Here is a 20,194-nt window from a genome sequence, read left to right as displayed (position 1 = left end):
AATAACATTGTGTTCCTCAAGGATCTACAATCAATCATGCTACATGTTGTTCCAATGCACCCATCTCCTCATCCATGGGTTGTATCTACTATGGGTCTTTAACTCTTTCCTCAAATATCTCTCACATCAAATAGGGATTATGTATTGTTGCTAATCCATCATGGGTAGTGTTTTTCTTTTGGGAAATTTTTCAATTTTCAGGCTAAAAATATGGATCCTCTAACAAATTAGGTGAAAATTAGGGTCATTTTTAGTCCCCCAAAATCATAATGATTGCCTAATATTGAAAGTTGTGCATTAATAGTGAGATTTGACCCCCTAAAATGTCTATTTTTGTAGATGAAAAGTATGGATATCCACAAACATCCATATAAAAGTATATAGCAATATGTAATAATTTACCTCTCAAGTTAAGGACCTTGTCACCAAATAAGGATTGATTTTCAAAGAGAGACCCTTGAAAAAAATATCATTGTTCATGGGTAAGCCTATGAACTAGGTATCTCACCTAAATATATCTTCGAGGTGAAGTGGTCTAATGTCCTACATAAGGTTGTACACTGATATTCTACTCAAAATCAACAATTCTAAAGTCAAACATGAGATGTGAACTCCATCAACAAGTGGTTGAACCTTGGTACTTCCTTGAGCATTAGAATCAAAGCTATTTGGTGGAGACTTAGAACCTATTAACTCATATGATTAAAATGTATTTGCTCATGTAATATCAACCAAACGTATGGAACATCTAACCATTCTAGAACCTCCTATATATAATCTAAATATATTAAATAGAATAGACCATGGCTTGCTAGAATTTGTTGTGGTCAAAACACTCCCTAAGTTGGCTATACCACTTCAATATGGCCTGTCCTAGGACCTAATTTCCAAATGCATCAATAAATTTTTCATCCATAGTGACAACTAGAGAATACCAAAAACTAGTGAGCTATCAAATACTATAGGATGGCTAATGAGTATCTCAAGTGTGTTGTTTCCTTTTCCCTCTAATGAATGCCCAATAAGAAACACCTAATTTTCTCAACGAGTACTTCTCCTTTGGATTTTTATTGTACATCACTGCAGTAGACATCTTGCTTGTGACATAAACTACACACTCTCACATTCCATTTTGAATTAGAGATGCTAGGAACATAAGATAACATTGACTATAATACTTAACTTTGCAAGCTACTGATGTGGGTTCGATTCCCACAACCCACTATTGTATCAATCACATAGATTACTAAATTTCTTGTTATTTATAAACCTTTGCCAAGTTCTAATAGAATGAATAATAGGATATTTGTTGTTCTCTATAAGAAACACACCTTAATGATAAACCCTTCAATTTTGTCCAATAGGGACAGTATATGATGTGGCCCTTCATAGGAATGCTCTGTGATCCCCTCAACTTCTCTAATAGTGTGGGGGACATTTTCTAAAGTCAAACTTCTAGATGGATAACATGCACACAACCAAGCCCACAGTACTTATTGGATTTCTAGTAAAACAATTTGTTTTAAGTCAAACAAAACTTCTCTCGGCTCAAAAACTTCATCCAACCTAGCATTTATTTTGCTAAAGTTCATGATTATACTTACACAAATTTGTTTGGTATGTTGGAGAAGTCATTCCTTTATTAATGACTGATACTACTTTTGATATGCTATTTATTTTCATAGGGTTAAATGAGTTTTTGGGACATACTGTAATTACCAGTTTAGTAAGCACAGTATTTGTGATGGCAGATCCCTGTAATTGCTTCATTCTGAGGTGGGTATTCTATAGATAATGCTACTTTGAATCACTTTTTCAATTCCTATGTAACTAAATTTGCCCAAAAATGTAGACATGTTTTTTCACTCAAAAGTGCAATGTCCATGTATAATGTTTATATTATTCATCTTTACTACACCATTTAGCTAATGTGCATATGTGCAAGAAACTTGCATTGAATACCACATCCAAACAAATGGCAACTGTCATATCTCTAGACTCTTTCTCAATCATATTGCAATTAAAACTTGAGCTTCTCAAGTATTTCTACATTTTCCCACATAAAATACATTTTGGTTTTCCTTGTGTAATTATCCACAAATGCCACATGATACTTCAACAAGTTGGGCTAAGGTCCTATCCACACATCTACATGCATGAGCTCCAATATTAGGAAGCACCACACACACACACACACACACACATTGACAGCATTGTGCCCTTGAACTTCAAGACACTTGTAATGACACCTAAGTTTGGTAGACTTCAATCACAAAAAAATCATGTACCAAATCCATTTGTGTCACATCTCAATGTTATAAAATTTAGCATGAAGAATAGCCAAGTTATCATGTCAATCTTTGGCCATAATGACACTTAATTTAAATATCCTCTTTCCAAGAGAAACAACCCACATGGTGTCTATTGTATCTGATACCATACAAGCATGCTTGTGAAAGGGAACTTCTAGATCCTCTAAATCATTTGATTAACTAGCACAAACTTATAAGTCATGTTAGGTACATATATAAACTTTCCATGGCAAGGTGAATGTGGAATGAAACTGACCAATGTAGGGGGCTTGTAAGATTGATGCTACCATTAGAGCCTTTTAGTCTTGTATGCACTCTATCACGTGATCCATTCAAAAAAAATCAACAACGTGCATAAATCTTGAGAGTATAGAACTACAAGATTTATAGGTCGTATCCATGTAATTGCCATTTTTCAATGGTTGGTATGGTACAGTTGGTGTCAACGCCAATTCATCTATTCGAATCAATACTCTTATCCACTAATATTCATTTGTTCAATGCCCCATCTTGCCCTAATCAATACAATTGTCTTGCAATGAGCTAGTAGGGTTGGACCTTGATGAGAAGGTGGGTGAGTTTAGCCTTCTCCATTGGGCAATTGGGTACCCCATCATCATCTCTATACATAAGCCTACCTTGTTATTGGTTTTCTTTCAATAAAAACTATTATGGAGTATTACATTGGATTCATTGGTTGTTAGTATGACAACCAACTCATATGAAAAACGGATCATATATCAACCAGAAGGGCCTCATGGTCATTATTCAGGGAAACTTTGTCATTGTCCATAATCAACTAGATTCATTTAGGATTTTAAGGAAATGTTATCCCATCTTATATGGTTTGATAAACTTTCCCTCCATCGAAATTCCATGAGTAAAGAGAATATTCATCGAAGTGTTATTTCCTATAAGACACTGGCTATTCAAGAACATGTTAGAGCCTTCAAGTTACACAAACTAGGTATTGGGATATATGAAGAGTGGTTTATGCATAAGGACAATTGCTTCCTTTTACAAATGCATGTAGCCCTTATAGTCTTCACATGCATCATTAACCAATTTGGAGGAAAACATAGAATCTATTGCAAGATTCTTGGTGTGTTCTTAATCTTGATACATCTCAAAAATCCACAAGATCGAAAACTCAAGAGTAATCCCCTAGGTTGCCATACCTCATCACTCCATCAAATGACCACCATTAAGATCTACTAATACATTATGCCACTCAAGTTGGATTGACAAACATGAAATTGATGGCACTTGAACAAATCATGACAAGTAAATCGAAGTAAATCTCAACAAGATTTCAAAGATTAAGTTACCATTGAATATAAGTTTCTTTTTTTGGAGGCTTGAAGCTTTGCATACCAAGTTCCCATCACAACTATTTGGCAAATTTCTTTGACCGTTTGACAAATTTCAATCTAGCTTGTCCCAATATTGTAAATTATTTACTTCAATTGGCCTTTGGGTACTTTGGACAATCTAAAACCAATGAAATCAAGCACATATAGTCAGTCATTTGTTTCATCCATAGAACTTCCTTTCTCGATGGCAACAACAATCATTGCATAATAGCTAACAATCGAGCAACACCATGATTCCATTATGGAGGTGTTTTACGATTGTATTTGATGTTTTTGGAAGACTTTGCACTAGGCTTTATTTTCTTTGTATATCAATGATATAATGTTTCATCCAAAAAAAAATTAAGGATGCATGTGTATCTAATGGTTTGAGCTTTTTTAGTCTTTGCAAGTTGTCATTCAAAACTATGGTCAATAGTGCTCTCTCTCTCTCTCTCTCTCTCTCTCTCTCCACATACATATTCTTACCTAGAATATCAACTAATATCTAGTCTCACATGCATGCCATTTATCACTTTTGGATGAGAGAGACATTTCTTTGTATGTCTTGCTTGTCTCATAGGCCACAATGGCCTTTCACAATGATGTTGATATTCTCTCTATATTTATTTATTTATTTATTTATTTATTTATTTATTTATTTTTATACACACACAAGTATACATACATGTATACATGTATGTGCATGTTATCATGTAGAATGACTAGCATTGATTATATAAATGATCAAAGCTAGTGCAAATACAGATTGCTCATCTAAAGATTTACTAAAAAATGGTCTAAGCTGAAAATGCAGTCGGCCACTAGACATAATCTCTAGCATTAGAACATTGTTGTAAGCAACCCTATGTTAATTTACGTGCCCCTTTCCTTTATTAGTACTACTGTGGTTGAGATGCATTAGGTTTAAAAGAGCCATTCGCCTTAGACTATCCTAGAGAATGCTTGGCACTAATTGAGAAGATGAAAATCACCTCGATGGGATGGCTTGGTATCAGAATTGCTTAGTGCATACCAGAGTTGGCTGCATGAATCCATACTCGACAACATGCAGAGGAATCTTAAGCCTGCGTGAAAAGACGATTTTATTAAGCAGTTTCCTAAAACTGGATTTGTGAATCGCTTTGATTGGAGGCCCATAACATTGATGCCAGTGATCTACAAATTGGTTGCCGAGATGTTTGCATAATCAATTCTATGGCATTTTTGCATGATGGGTTCCATCCTACTCAATAGACTTTTGTGCCCATAAGACGGATTAATGATAATATTGCAATGTGTACATTGGTACTGAGTATTATGCTAAATATACAATGACCATACTTGATGGAAGCACAAATAAGCAAGATCAAGTGAGATAGAGACAACATGGTGATTAGTGGATGGAATATGATTACATGACAAAAGCTTACACCCTTGATGGCTTTACATCGAGTGAATAGACATGGTTTAAAATCAGAAGGGTATCGATGTAGTTAGGTAGATGTACATACTGACGCTTTGATAGCAGTAGTTTTGATACAGCCCTGTAATTCTAGTAAAATGATTTATGCCTTTTTTGTAGATACAATACACATTGCTAAAATTGTTTTGATACAGCCCTGTAATCATACAGTACACATACTGTTCAACAATTTGGACTCCCCATGGATATGGATTCTCTTCCTCTCAACCTATGCATAATATACGGCTTCAACATCAAAACAAGGAAATAATGCCATCACAAGAAGTTTGGTATCTATTGTTTTAACTTATAAAATTGACATATTCCCCATTTTCCGGTTAACAGAAGGATATTTTGGGTTTAAGAGTAAGGGAAAAGAAAACAAGACCCAAAAATTGCCTATAATCCTGTCACACAAGCAGACAAAAGTAGTTGGGCATATCTCGAATGAAAAATGAGGTGAACAGGAAAACGTAACATCTACAAATGAGTATTCTCAGTGATAAACTCTACGTATAACAGTCATCATTATGAAGATTCTATTAAATATAAGGACAAAAACCAAAGCTTATGCACAAAAACCCATAAAAATACCCAATAATCTCAAACACAAACGTTAATATTTAAATGCTTATATGGTAGCATCTGTTGGTTGGGCGAGTAATTGATCTTGATTAGCCTTAATGAATTTGGATCAATATTGGGAATGTTGCGACTATGTTCTGCCTGTCGGAAGGACTGAAAAGCAAACCACCTATGCCAAGTACCTAATAGATGATAGGCTTGCATTAAGGCTGCATTATTAAGTTTCAAGCTATTGCATGCACACAATATTATGGGCTTTCAGCTCATTTTTTGTTTTTCAATATGGTAGTCCACCTTGGATGTGGATATACCATGAGCAAAGCTCAATATGTGAAAATAAATGGACATGCTTGCCTCAGATGTATGACTTTGTACAACTTTTATTGGGTTATACAACAGGCACAAGCGTGCATCTTGGCAGACAGATTGAAATTTCTGGGTTATATTGAGCATGATCATCGTATCCAATGTCTCAGATGAGTATTATTTTACAGAGCAGCACAGTAATTCACAATTCAGTGAACTTGTCTACATCAAACTGATCATAGGACAGTCGGCATTGAGCATTACTGAGAGTCTCTCTTGTTCCAGTAGCATACAGAACCGCCCTTCCATTAAAGCAAGACTTTCACAGTAAGGTTTTTCACCACTCTTTGGCCTTTAATTGAAAGTGACCTATTCTAACCTTTGGTGTTATAAATCCCAAGATCCTGCCCATGGTCTGCACTGCTAATGCAATGTTCATCATTTCCAGGGCTAAGAATAAGTCCACATGCCTGTGGCACACCGTAAACGATGCCTCTTCAATTACGCACTCTTGCATCATGTGTTTGACTTTTGGCTCACTCAGTCTGCTGATCTAGTTTTTACCAAGCCACTAGGCCTCAATTCCTCTGGAAAAACATGCCCGAAGTCATGAAGCCACAAAATTCAGATTATCATCTATTCCAGGTGCAGATATCTAAATTTCTGCAGAGGCATTCCCCATCCTTTGGAAGGCAACTGACAAGTCCTTTGTAAGGTCTTTCAGATACAGCTCATGCTTTAGTGGCTTGGCTTTTCTAAGTAGGAGCTTATTCCTGGTGCTCCCACAACCTGAAACGTCCATGTCTATTAAGTTCATCTGAGTTACATAATGTTGAACATCAGCATTTTCAGGCTTCTGACATTCAGCTACAATTTCCTGTCAAAGCAAAGGTTTTGTCAGTGCCTCTCCCTGCATATTGCCGTATACGGCATTGAAAAAGAAAAGATAAGGCAGAAGAAATTGAAAAGTTCGATCTAGAGCTGATAAACAGGTCTGCTAAAAGAAACTTAGAAATGAGTTCATGAAGATAATTTTGCCCGAGTGTGTCTCAACCTATCCAACCTTAGCTTTGAGATTGTATTATAGGATTTTAGTAAAACTAGGAAGTAAAGGCTCCAAGCATCTTACCATCAGCCCTGCATGACAAGCTCGCTTTACAATGCCATAGAAAAACCTCTTTTCCTTGAAACTTAAATCTTTATCTTTGCCTCCTTGAACAATAACACTGTTGCTAGGAAAATCAAGCTCAGGATCAATATTTTGCATCCATATTGTGCCATATTTTCTCACAAGGGCATTCAACTGCAAAACTGTGTCCTTATAATTTGTTAATTTAGTTTGATATGCTGAAGAAATTGATCGCATTTCTGCTAAAGGGAAATTTAGTAAACATGCTGCTGTATCACCCTTGGCCAAGCAGGATGCCAATCCTGTGCCATCATCTGCAAACACAAATTTGTTAACATATCCCATTGTTCTAAGCTACTTCATGTTTGTTTGAGAATGTCACTTGTTTAAATGCATGTAAAGCTCAAACAGTTTGACAACTTATTTTAATACAAGCCAAAAAAGATCACATGGGTGAGCATCAAAAGTTCAGAGAAAGACCTTCAACGTGCTTTGCAATAAACGGTGCAGTTTACTTTTTCCAAGTAGCATCTTGCACTCAGCTTCTACAAAAGTGATTTTTATGATCACAGGTAAAAATATGGATATGTTTGAGACAAATCAAATATTTCCAAGCACTCTTTACAAAAACAAGCTCAGATAATAAACAAAGAAGTGATATTTCAAGCAAACTGCAGCACACACAGTCCAGACTTTTGTTTATTACTCCCCTTTTAGTCTAGGGTAGGGCTAATGACTTGGGTGGAAGATGGTTAACCACTTGATTGCGGTTCACCAACGCAGGACAGTTGGCTCAACAAATTACCAAGTTGGCCCTGTTTTTAAACATCTCCATTTCGATCAAAATTGTTCATGCCTAGATTTATTTCTAGCACAATAGGTTGGTCTGTTTCTTTGTACAAAACTTCTATGAATACCCTAATGACCAACTCCAAAGGTATTGAAGAATCCAATGTTTCCACCCACAAGAAATGCATGGCCATGTTTTCAAACATATTCATTTTAATCCAACAATTTGTGCCTAAATTTATTTCTAATGCAATAAGTTGAGCTGTTTCTTTATACCAAAACAGGGTCGGGTACACCAATGCACCACCATCAACTATGCACAATGGCATATTCCCTCTATCCCAAACTTGCCAATCTCTTTTGCACATGTCACATGAGCTTGGGTCCCCTCAAATTTCTATCCATAAGCGATGCTTGGGGGGGAGGGGGGATGCATGCTCTTTCATCAACTGGAGTAACTGGCGACATTGAGTGGTCTTTAACGCAATATCAACAGTGCGACAACATTAATGACCAATTCCAAAGGTACAAGAAAATCCAATATTTCCACCCACAACACATGCATTTACCCATTGCTCTTCAGACAGTAATACATGAATGATTTCATACCCATAGAACAGCAGAACAGTGGAACGGTGTAGCTGCCTGAAACATTTGGTAGTTACTTCTACATCCTTCAAAACTTACTTCCATTAGACTCACAGGATCCTTCCTACTTGACTTCATAACTAGATCCTAAATATCATAAGCTTAAGAAACTCTTAAAACAAAGAACAGAATAGTCACCATTTGTGCAACTTTATTATCCATGGTTTCTTTTTTCAGAGAAAAGAATAATTCTTCTAATAAATCCCTTTGAGAAAAAATATCTCAAAGCAAAGTAAGAAAATTAAACATGTAAGGGACTTCCAAAAAAATACCAATATACAACAAAAGGAAGTCTATTACAAGGGCTAAATGAATTACCAATTAGGAGGTCTATATTGCCAGACCATATACAACTGGTAATGAAAGACAGTGGCAGAATCCCGAATCCTAAGAAAAAGTGTCTCTCCTCCTCAGAGTCTTCAAGTAGCCCTCTAGCCTCTCCTACCTTACACAGAGAATGTGCACAATCTCCGTCCAAATCCTAGACAGAGTCTCTACAGTGGGTATATCCAATTTATCTATAGCATGACTACATCTGGCAGTTCAAATATACCAAGCAATGATGCTAGTTATGAGCTCCCAATGTGAGAATGACCCCGAGTCCACTTTAACTACAAAAATCTAGCCTGGCAATCCTGCTAGAGATCTGACCAGAGATGAGATAGCAAAGACTCCCCTACACATGCTCATATCTACAGGTTGGATCCATGACCCAAGCAATTGATCCCCATGTCACTACTGTAGTATCTACTAGGCCATGAAACAACATCCTAAGGGCTCTCTTACAAAGCTCCGAAGGTCTAGCATGCCCTATAGGTTATTATGGTTATAGATCCAAAGCAAACTAGCATGCTTTTGTTAGTTCAGCATTTTACTTTACCTTGGGCAGCTTTTCCTTTCTTTTGACAAAGTTATTGAAATCATGGCATCAGATCTACTGATCTCATAGGCCACTTTAGAGGCCAAAGTCTCCCTCGCTCTCTCCCCTACAGTGTAGACTTAGTGACTATTGGATTCAAACACGAGGGGCAGACTTGCCTTGCTTACCTACCCAACAGACTTTAATGATGCCCCTTACCAACCCTAAATTGTCTATAGATAAGCAAGATAACACCCTTAACTGCCACAACATGTCACCACTGCATTGTATCATAAGCTCTATTTAACAAGACATGCTAGCGTGTGTGCTTAGCACACCTGATTTCTAAATAAGGATTACATAGATTATCCAAAAAATGTTTTTTCAGGTCAAAACCATATTCAACAAAAACAGCCACCTATATAATAGTGGTCCAAAGCCACATGTTGTCCATTTGGTCATCACCAGGAGAACAGATAAAATTACAATTCCAATCCCTGAGAATGCACATACAAGTCTATTAGGAACCAACCTGGTTGATTCTTCGTGCCAAAAGCAGGCATTCATCAAATAGATGCTGAATGGATAAACAGAAAGAATACTTCCATTTCCGAATGACCCAAATATCAAGCCATCTATGTTTGGGGATCTCAATTCTAAGAAAGGTGAAATGAAAAAACTGAAAATTGATTGTTCACTTCAGTTTTGTGACTTATTCTTACCGTGGCTAACTTGAGAAAACAATATAAAAACACAACCATCTAATTCACAAGAATCAAGCAAGCATCCTTCTTTCTTTTCTTTCTTTTACATCACAAAATTTGAACTCACTTGCCTAACACAAAAGAAGCATATGTCACCCTATAGCATGTTTCTTCCATTAATTTTAATCTCTTGCATTCAACATGTTTTGTGGAATGTTTTGTTGTGGAACTTTCCAAGCTTTCTTGCAATTCCAATAAGAGTCCTTCCACAGCCAAAACCTGCCAAACACAGCAACTCCATGCTCAGATGTTGATCAAGCAAACAGCACATGTAAGATGATGACAAAAGTCTTTCCCTTGAGTCTACATGTCAAAAGAACACAACTATTGTACAAGAGTCCATGTGTCTTTACCTTACAACCTCCTCCACTTACTGAGAACTGTCAAACTAAAATTTGAAGATCCCCTAGCATCCAGCTACGGTTGCCAAATGTATCCCTAAATAAGGTCATTTTCCAACAACCTTGCATGCTAAACAGGACATTTCTAGATAGTAGTAGGCTCAGCTTTGTATCCTAGGAGAACCTTACACAGGGCTCAAGGGATTGCATCAATAGGACTATGGGTGGGGACAATACCAGCAACAGTATACATGAGAGCTAGGCTCTCACTCTGCTTATAACTACTATAGAAGAAAACCTGAGGGTTTAAGTTCACTACATGAAGTGTCAGCCAGACTTGACAGATGGATCACTCTCCAAGGACAAGTAGAGCCAGTGGAAAGTCTCGAGCTAGATGGAGAATCCCCTGCAAATGGTAAGTGAGGCTCACAAAAGAGAGCTTTAGCTCTACACTTAGGTAGGCATGTTCACATGAGAGTGGCAGCAATGCCTCTAAATGCAGCAAATGAGGACTAGCGGGAAAGAGAGAAGCAGTGAAGGGGGGAGAAAGATTGAGAACCAAGTGAAGATGTGGAAGATAATTTGGTGTATTCAGTCTTCTTCAGCTCAAGTATTGCTTCAACTAATAGCTGATTTTCCCATGAGATTCCAGAAATGCATTAATTTTGCATAGTGTAAGGAAAAATGAAATGTGTCATGCCAAAGTGACAAAGCTGATAGGTTGAGGTTCTCCAGTTACTTTCTGTCAATTCTATGACAAAAAACTTCATCCCACAATTTTGCGCTGGGACATGCAAGAAAGAGAATACTGAACCAGACTGTTTCTCAGCCACTAGGACTTTATTGGGACATAGAGGCTCAGTAAAAAATCTTGGACCAAGAATGTTGCATGTGATAAGGCAATTGGGAGGTTCATCTTTCTTGGCATTGCTTAATACTATACCCTTCAAGGCATCTATATGTTGGTTAGTAAAGCAAGGGTAAGAAAATGTGGTATACATGCCAATGTGATGTTCTGAGATCTATGTTCTGTTTTACAGTTTTGATAACTCATGAAGCATTGCTAGTACATCTCATGTCTTGTGTTCATTATATTGCAGCACTTTTTGGCGGAGCATTGTATGCCCCAAGGAGAAAACACCTACAGAAGAGACATAAGGGTATGTGTGTTGTGGGACATTAATATCCAAATATTTCCTGCTTATTGGAATTGTGTGGCTTCATGTATCCAACCCTACTGCATATAGGTTCACTTTGCCTCCTTAAGCCCCAAATGTAAGAAGATTGCCTATATTGCCCAGCAATGCACTGAATTCCCAAGAAGGATGTAAGGCAACATGGGAAGGGGGAAAGAAACCAGCCATGTGTAAGGATCCAGTTCTCTACTCTGTCCCCAAACAACAAAAGCTTAGAAAAACATCTCAACGGAACCAATGATGCATGAAGACCAGTTACAGATAGATTTGGAGAAAGATGAGATACCCACATTGATTTCTCCTTAAATGACTCTTAGCTTACAAAGCATCATGATTCTACAGTTTGACAAACATCAATCCAAAGAAGTTCCTACACTGGAAAAATTAGTCATTGGTCTTCATTCAATGTGCTTCGTGAAAATATGCACCATGCTTCATTCATCTTTGCAAAATGGGTATTGCATTGTTTTCCAAGGGCTCTTTTCTAAGCTTTAGGAAAAAGTATATATACCTTGAGAGTCAAGCAAAGCGACAGATCTTGGAATCTTGGATGAAGACAACATTTCACATCCCCACCCCCCAGGGCTGTCGGCTCTCCCCCATGACTCCATCTGGATCCTGAATGCTCATCTCAAATTCATGGATACTTGTCACCCTGATTGTAGATTCTCAACTTTCAGGAGCCATTTGCACAACTAGAGCTACAGGAGCCCCTTGAAAAAAGTAAATCCCCTTGGTGGACAACTCATAGTTTATTTATGCTTTTGTGGATGAAATCGTATCAATGATGATAATGCATCACAGATGTCGGCATGGACAATGTCTGATTCATAGAATGCTCTCACAGGGCCCAGGCCATTTCACTTATGCCTTGATAAAAGTAAATCCCCTTGGCAGACAAGTTACAGTTATTTATTTAATGTTTTCGTGGATGAAATCATTTCAATGATGATAATGAATCACGGATGTCAACATGGACAAGGTCTGATGCATAGAATGCCGGTACAGGCCGTTTCACTTATGCCTGTCCTTTCAATCATAGATTATAAGACATTCAGCACAGATGTTTGCAAATCCTTATGCTAGTGTAGCACAAGCATACAGTGTAATGGGATTTTATCTTTTGAACGATAATGAAACTTGCCTCTGGCTATAACCAGAGTCATGCAATTCACCAGCTATACTCCAATGCAAGTGCACTGTGCAGTATAAGCAGAGAGCTCTGAATTTTGGGCATCACTCAAGAGGTAAGCCTGCCACTCAGTGCCTTATGAACCCTTTCCTTCGTTATACAAAATTGTTATGCATGGACAAATTGACCTCTTCAAATTGGCAGATGAATCACATTTCTTTAACTCAGGCTTATGTAGAGCATCCAATCTTTATGCCTCAAAAGTCAAAACAGTACATAGGAAGCCCAAATGTGCCATCTTTACTTGGGCTCACATCCAGCTTGCAGATTTTAAGCCAAAATGCTTCATTTTACTCCTCTAATTACGTTGGCCAAGTCACAACCTGCAAACAAAGATATTACACGGCACTTGGTAGCCAATAAGTTGGAAAGCCTCACTAAAACAAGATATTTGGAACTCCAGAAATTGAGGCATAGCTTAGAATATTCTATTTATTGGTTCTCAGATGACCTCTAAATAGTGCATTCCAATGGACGTTCTCCAGCATGTGTTATCTACAACTGGTGACATTCCCGATCTTTTAATACAACATAGAACCCTTTCCTAATCTTGAATCAGGTGAGTTGAGTATGGACAGTTAGAAATTTTCCCTTATTAAATGCCAAAAATTTATTCCTAGTGTGCAGTAGTCCAATCTCAAAACCCATTTTCCATCTCAATGCATGTGACTACCTAGATGACCATGAAATTTTTTGAGGCCTCTCTTGCCATCACTTGATAATGGATTTTTAATATGTGAGAAACTCTCATGCATCAAATTGTCTCAACCTTGGTCCTCTAAGAGTTGAAGAGAGTTTGTATTCGAATGTTTTGTCACCAAAGCCTGTGATGTGAAAGCATCAATATTTTTTTGCTCCAAATTAAATGTGGCACATGAAATCGAACTCGAACATAGAGTGCAGCATGCTTAGCTGTACATGCAACATTAAGTGAAGCCCTTGCTTGTCTAAATTGACAATCCTAAGTATTGAGGATTCAGCATACTACAAGCAAAGAAACTTGTATGAAATCTCAATCCAAACAGAATGCCAATATTTCAAAAGCTTACCCTGCAGTGCAATTTCACCAGATTTCTCACAGGATCGTGCTCAATTTCTGATATCATAGTTAGCTCAGTAGACTCCTCTTGCTCATTTTGATCTCTATTATTTACTTTATGGTTGATTAGGTTTCCATGGCAGGGTACCAAATCCTCCTCTTTTATGTTAGAAACAACTATAAGTGTGGAAGGAAGGCTTTGGACTGTTACATTTCCCATGGTAGACCTGCATTTGATACATCTCTGTTAGTCATTTTCCCAAGCCTATTCCTCACATCAAAAACAGATTACTTATCTCCAGGAACTCTTAACCCGTCTTCTTTCACTGTTCAGACAGGACTATTCTCTAAACTTCAAAAGAGGCTAAGTGCTTTTAGAACAACGATTCTTTTCCACTAAGCTCCCACAAAATCAGAACATGCATCCCCATGTCTATAAAGACATTGAAATGCTAAGTACGTGCAGCTATGAAAGAATGCAAAAGTAACATTGGAGAACGAATGTAAAAGGACACGGAGCAATCAATCATGTTCTCAGAAAACAAATGAAGACTAAGACCTAACATCAACTAAACTGGGGACCAGCATTTTCTTTGAATTCAGAAAGCTACAAACCGCGTAAGTAACCTAGTGCCATGAAGGCTTAAAATCTTCAATTACATATGCCATGTATGGCTCACCATGGCAGCATTTCTGTTGGAAACCCAGAGGCAGCAGCCAAAACGCATGCAACTCACACTGCTGATATCTATTTACGATTGATTCAGCAGTATTCTCACAGTGGTTGAATGTTTGTGCAGCTATCAATAGCTTCAAACAGTTGTATAAGTTCATGATAGCCTGACATAGATAATGATGCCTGGTCACAGGAAGTTTGGACAAAGTTGCTGCATGGATGCCGTCTCCAAGCTAAGGTCTCTGTACAGTGCTTCTGAATTCAAGTGAAAAATATGGATTTTACATCATAGAGGACATTGCGGATATTGCTTTTTGCTAAAAATTCATTTGAGCAGAGCACATAACTCATATTTAACAATAGGGAAAAAGCGGAGAACCACTAACAATTTGACCACTATACAGAAGTCAATTGATCACTACATTATTTGAACGAGAGGGGGATAGAGGGGGATAGTCTTACCATTGCAAGAGAGCTCGATGAACGGTTATGGCGGAGCCTGCTCCAAGACCAAGTGGAAACACATGCGTGTCAAAAGAACAAGTGACCTTAATCTGAAAAGAGCAATTCAGAAATTCAGAAACACATTGCTCGTTTCAAAGCATAACTGTTATAGTTACCTTTGACCTGATCTAGTTCAGAGCATCTAAAACATCAGAAACAGATCATACGAGCATGGTATATGACAAGGGTGCCTAAGCTCACCAAATCAAGGCTCTCCATGTCCTTCACATCTAGTAAAGTGCTTAGTGTTTCAGAAGTTGAGCGTTTCTGACACACTGTAGATGTGGCTGAGACTTTTGAAAATTTCTGTAAATCATTGGAATGGAAGCTTTTGACAACTCCAGAAAAGGACACCAGAAACCCTGCCGCAAGCTTACTTTCAACTGGGGTGTCACAATGTCCTGGCAATTTTCTGACATTAAGTACGTCTTTCACAGACATGATAGGACTAAGATATTGCTCAGCCTCTTTCAGTGCTGAATTAAAAGTAGCTTGAAGCGGCATGGGGACGTCTAAAACAACATCTACTAAGGGACAGGTAGAAACCTGAACCTGCAAACACCATATACCAATAAGCACTTGCTTCTTATACCAGGTCCCTTTGACATCCTGCAGCATCATCTTAAAACTGACAGATTAATTGGATTTATACGAGCATATTCAATTGCTGGTAGTCCATAAATGCTTTCATATTTTACTGCTAATATTACCTTCTTTCTTCCATTCTCAGCACAATCTATACTAGGGATCAAGCTCCAGAATTGGCATCCCACATGCACTAAAGGAGAGGCTGCCAAAGGCTCTATGAGATAGCAGTGGCCAATCTGAATCACCTGCAACATATGAAACTTCTCAACATCCAATGCTAGACTTATCATTGAAACAATCGACAATAGCTGAGAGAGAGGATAGCATGGCCTACCTCATATCTTCCGACACATGAAGTGGTACTTTGAAAAAGCAACCTTTTAATATGGGTGTTATTCTCTTCTTTCATTAGACAATCAAAATCTTTATATGTAATTGCACCATCCTGCTCTTTACCATCCAAATTGATGAGTTTGCTTATGGATTGTATAACCCCATGGTTCCTCGACTGAGACAGTACTGAAACCACACACGCAACAAAGGGATTTTCTGATCCTACAGGTACACTGCACCCTGATTGCCCCTGGGCACGATGTGATATATATAAACTGAATGGAAGCCTGATGGCTTCGACCGAAAATTTTAGCTCACAAATCTCTGTATTCATTCCAAATGGCTTCAAGAAGAAAGAAGTAAAACCAATCAGATTCAATCGCATTAATTGCACCACTTCAACAGCTCTAAGGACCAAAACTTGAGTTCATGAAACAACCTTGCATCTCAGGGGATACTTATGTACTACAAAAACCAAATCAAATCTGGTCATGCCAATTGTCAGCGCCTCAATCAAACAAGGCATATGTTGCTCTTTCTGTCTTCTGGCAATATAATGTTGGTTTGACTGTATTGTGTGGTTCAAGACTGTAGCCTGTTTCATATTGAAAACTACAAATAGTGACACTGAAATGGAGGAATCCAGATCGAACTTTCTTCCTTTCAGATTGTTAACCCAAGATAAAGCAAGATCTCGCTTCGCTTCTGAGTCCCTTTTACAGAGATTGGCAGAATTCACATAGCCTTCAATAACAAGTTCATAATCTGTAACCTGCAGCAGAGAGAGCAAGATCCTGTTAAGAAATTGAGCCAATAAAATGTTATGCCTACAAATTCAATTTTTACTTAAGGTGAGCAATTCCCAGGGCCCTCTGGGGTGCAAATTATCATCCTCTTCACCTCCTAAGAATAATACACCTGATTCAACTATATTTTGTGCTGGTAATGAGATCAACTTGATCTTCTGTACTAGTATACAGCAGCACATGCACCAAGCACAGTGAGGACGCCATAGAAGACGAGTGAAAAATACATATGACCAGTCTCTAAGCCGAAGATGTTCTTGTTCCTGCAGGATGAACCCATCACCCATTACATCATATGACTTTAATTAACAATCTAAGACTCCTATAGTAATTGGGCAGGATCTTCAAGAAGCACTATCACCGAACCAACATAAGGAAGCTCTTGGGAAGAAGGCCCTTTCTTCTTGGAGACACTAGGTTGTTTGGCTATAGAATTCAAGGCTCTCAAAGAAGGGGCCATAAATTCAAGCACTCCAACAACTTCCCAAACTACTTCAAACGCTGTTTTGTGTGCTGAGAATCAAGATACCACCACTGACACTCTCTCATGATCATTCAAACTGGTGATTTATCATTTTCCTCATTTGCTGCTCTTGCTATTCTCCCAAATATGTCAGCAATCCATATCCATGATGGCTGATCTCAAACATAGATAGTTCCCAAAGGTTTGGCACCTCCATGATAATGACAACTAAGATAAATATACGTACTCAGAAATTCCACTATATAAGATAACTACAAAAAAGCATAAGAGGTCAACATTTCCATACACTATCTACTCAAGGGAGATGTCAAATGCAAGAGTAATAGTGCTTTATTGTCAATATACTATATAAAATGGCATCTACTTAGCAAAGTCTTTAACTATATCATTGATTGCACACTATACGAACGGTCAGTACTTCTACCACACCTCTCAACGATATTGGTTAAAACTTGGCAAAGGCTGCATGAGAAATGTTTAACACAAACTCATGTCTTAATCTCTTCAATCCGTGAAAGACTTGCCACAATACATCACTAGCGGAGACAATAGACCAATCATCTATCCCAAACAAGACAGATCAGCTTGCCTTTGTGACAAAGCACCAAGACAGCTTCACCTGATGAAAATAGTGCAGCTAGTATTCCCCTTGCCACCCATCAATGTTATCAAATGGGGATGCACAGCAGTTGTTCCACATGGCTGTGAGCAAGCAGTGGGCAGCTTCACCTTAGGCTGACAAGAGCTGTAGATGCAGTTTTCAGCAAAAGCAATGGCTCTCCAATTGGATCGTAGCAATGATCTTAAAACAAGTTCCGGCCTTGTGTGCTTTGCTTTTAAGCTTTTGCATTCAGCCTTCTGAGTTTTCTTTCCAGATTTTCAAGAGTTTTTCAGCTTCCACAAGATTCTTTTCATTAAGAATGTAATCTTTCATGTTACATTCAAAAAGCAATCATAAGTCTGGGGTCTTGGGACTTAGTCGCCATTTGTAAAACAATAATCTTTTGCTTTCGAAAATGGTTTTAAAAATGTCTTTTTGGACTACCTTTTCTTTTTTTCAAGAAAAGGAAATTCTGTTAATAACTTGTCAAAGAAAAAAACCCCTGATGAAAGATACAAAGTACAGGGAACTCTATAAAGAGTAACTACGTACATCAGCCTGTGAAACTGATTTTCTCAAAAGTTGAAAACAGTGTTGCATGGGTAGTTGCAAACCCGTAGTCACCAGAAACTCCAATCCATTAAAAAAAAGAAAAGTTCATCCACATGCAAAGAAGAAGTATCAAGCATATCTCGTATGAATATGCACAATGCAAGTTGAGAATTTCAACTTCAACATCATAACTATTACTTGGTTCAAATAAAAACATTGAATCTTAAATGTCCAATACTTAGCTCACATTAGACCTTGTAGACAAAACAACCAAGATTATTCCTTTGATACACTAGTTCAACATTGTTGTAATTCGCCATCCTCAAAGGTAGAGACCTATGGTCCATCCATAATCCTCCCATGATATTCCCCCTATGCCAAAGACAAATTCTAATAGGTTCTTCCATATTCTAGTCATGGAAATCTGTCTTTTGACATTTCTTCCTTGCAAGTGCTACCAAGGTACCCCATTTCCCAATTCATGGAAATTTTTATTTCATAATTCACCCAACCCTTTTGACGTACTAACATGTTAGAATACCTACACATAACCCAACCAATTTCCTTGCTTCTTGCAGAGCATAAAGCAAATGGGCTCGAGTAGTTCTTGCAATGACTTTTGCATCTAAGGAAGCAAAGGCAAGAAATAAGAGATCATGTTAGTCATGATTGCTTGTGCCGCTCGTTTGCATGATGGTGCTAATACAACGGCGTTTTTTATGGCAACACATACACTTGATGATGAGGAGCCTGAATGTTTTGAGAATGCACAACATAGTGTGCAATGGATGGCAACAATGCAAGCTGAATTTGATTCTATCATAAAGTATCAAACATAAAATTTAGTGACCTTGCCTATTGGGAAGAAAGCCATTGGTACAAAGTGGATCTATAAACTGAAAAGGAATGTAGATAGATCCATTGACAAGTATAAGGCCAAACTTGTGGCCAAAGGCTACGCACAAAAGAAAGGCATTGACTATGAGGAGACATTTGCTCCTGCATCCTACATGACTACCATTCGGTCTATGGTTGCTTTGGCTGCCCATAATGGTTGGTGCACGAGCTTGATATTAAGACTACATTTTTACATGGGAAACTTCAAGAAGAAGTGTATGTACAGCAATCCATTGGTTTTGCAGTTGAGGGATCCGAACACTTGGTATGCAAGCTAAAAAAGGCTTTGTATGGTTTGAAGCAAGCCCCCTGAGCTTGGTATACAAAAATTGATGCCTTTTTACTCAACCAAGGGTTCATTAACAGCTCATCAAAGTCTACACTTTACATATGTAAAGAGGGGGGATCCTTGTTGGTCATATGTCTTTATGTTGACAATCTTCTGCTCACATGGACACATGCTGATCATATTTCAGCAATCAAACAAAGTTTGCAGCAAACTTTTGAGATATCGGACTTAGGGCCTTTGCATTATTATTTGGGCATTCAGTTCATTCATGATGTTAGAGGTTTTGGATTGTCACAGTCTAGATACATTGGTAGACTTCTTGAGAGGTTTGGCTTACAGGATTGCAAGCCAGTTTGCACACCAACGGAGACTGGACTCAAGCTGTCCTTGCATGATGACAGTGATTTGTTTGATATCCATACCTATGCTCTAGTGGTTGGATGTCTCATTTACTTATGCAACACAAGGCCAGTTTGCAATCTCAGTC

General features: G+C 38.0%; 1 protein-coding gene across 20 annotated transcripts in view; it reads right to left on the bottom strand.

Annotated features, from left to right (window-relative positions):
• Nucleotides 1-5,764: 5,764 nt before the first annotated feature.
• The window catches only part of CTC1 (conserved telomere maintenance component 1), a 56,884-nt gene continuing 42,454 nt past the window's right edge, over nt 5,765-20,194 (bottom strand). For 3 of the 20 annotated variants that reach the window (XM_087666064.1, XM_087666065.1, XM_087666067.1), the window contains 9 exons: nt 16,518-16,850; nt 16,080-16,421; nt 15,868-15,990; nt 15,359-15,709; nt 15,116-15,207; nt 13,988-14,204; nt 10,281-10,428; nt 7,150-7,463; nt 5,765-6,897 (listed from right to left, as the gene is read on the bottom strand). In XM_087666064.1, coding sequence (XP_087522190.1) covers nt 6,676-6,897; nt 7,150-7,463; nt 10,281-10,428; nt 13,988-14,204; nt 15,116-15,207; nt 15,359-15,709; nt 15,868-15,990; nt 16,080-16,421; nt 16,518-16,850 — 2,142 coding nt within the window. In that variant the 3' untranslated portion in view covers nt 5,765-6,675. Of the gene's footprint in view, nt 6,898-7,149; nt 7,464-7,529; nt 10,429-10,487; nt 13,262-13,987; nt 14,205-15,115; nt 15,208-15,358; nt 15,710-15,867; nt 15,991-16,079; nt 16,422-16,517; nt 16,851-20,194 lie in introns of those variants that run through there. The other 17 variants (XM_087666077.1, XM_087666066.1, XM_087666071.1 and 14 more) reach the window with 17 other exon arrangements.

This window comes from Lygodium microphyllum, chromosome 24 (assembly GCF_053477565.2).
Source record: "Lygodium microphyllum isolate KBCC chromosome 24, Lygodium_microphyllum_v1.1.10, whole genome shotgun sequence".
Taxonomy (NCBI): Eukaryota; Viridiplantae; Streptophyta; class Polypodiopsida; order Schizaeales; family Lygodiaceae; genus Lygodium; species Lygodium microphyllum.
Note: the sequence above shows the minus strand (reverse complement) of the source record. Positions and strands in the feature narration are given on the sequence as shown.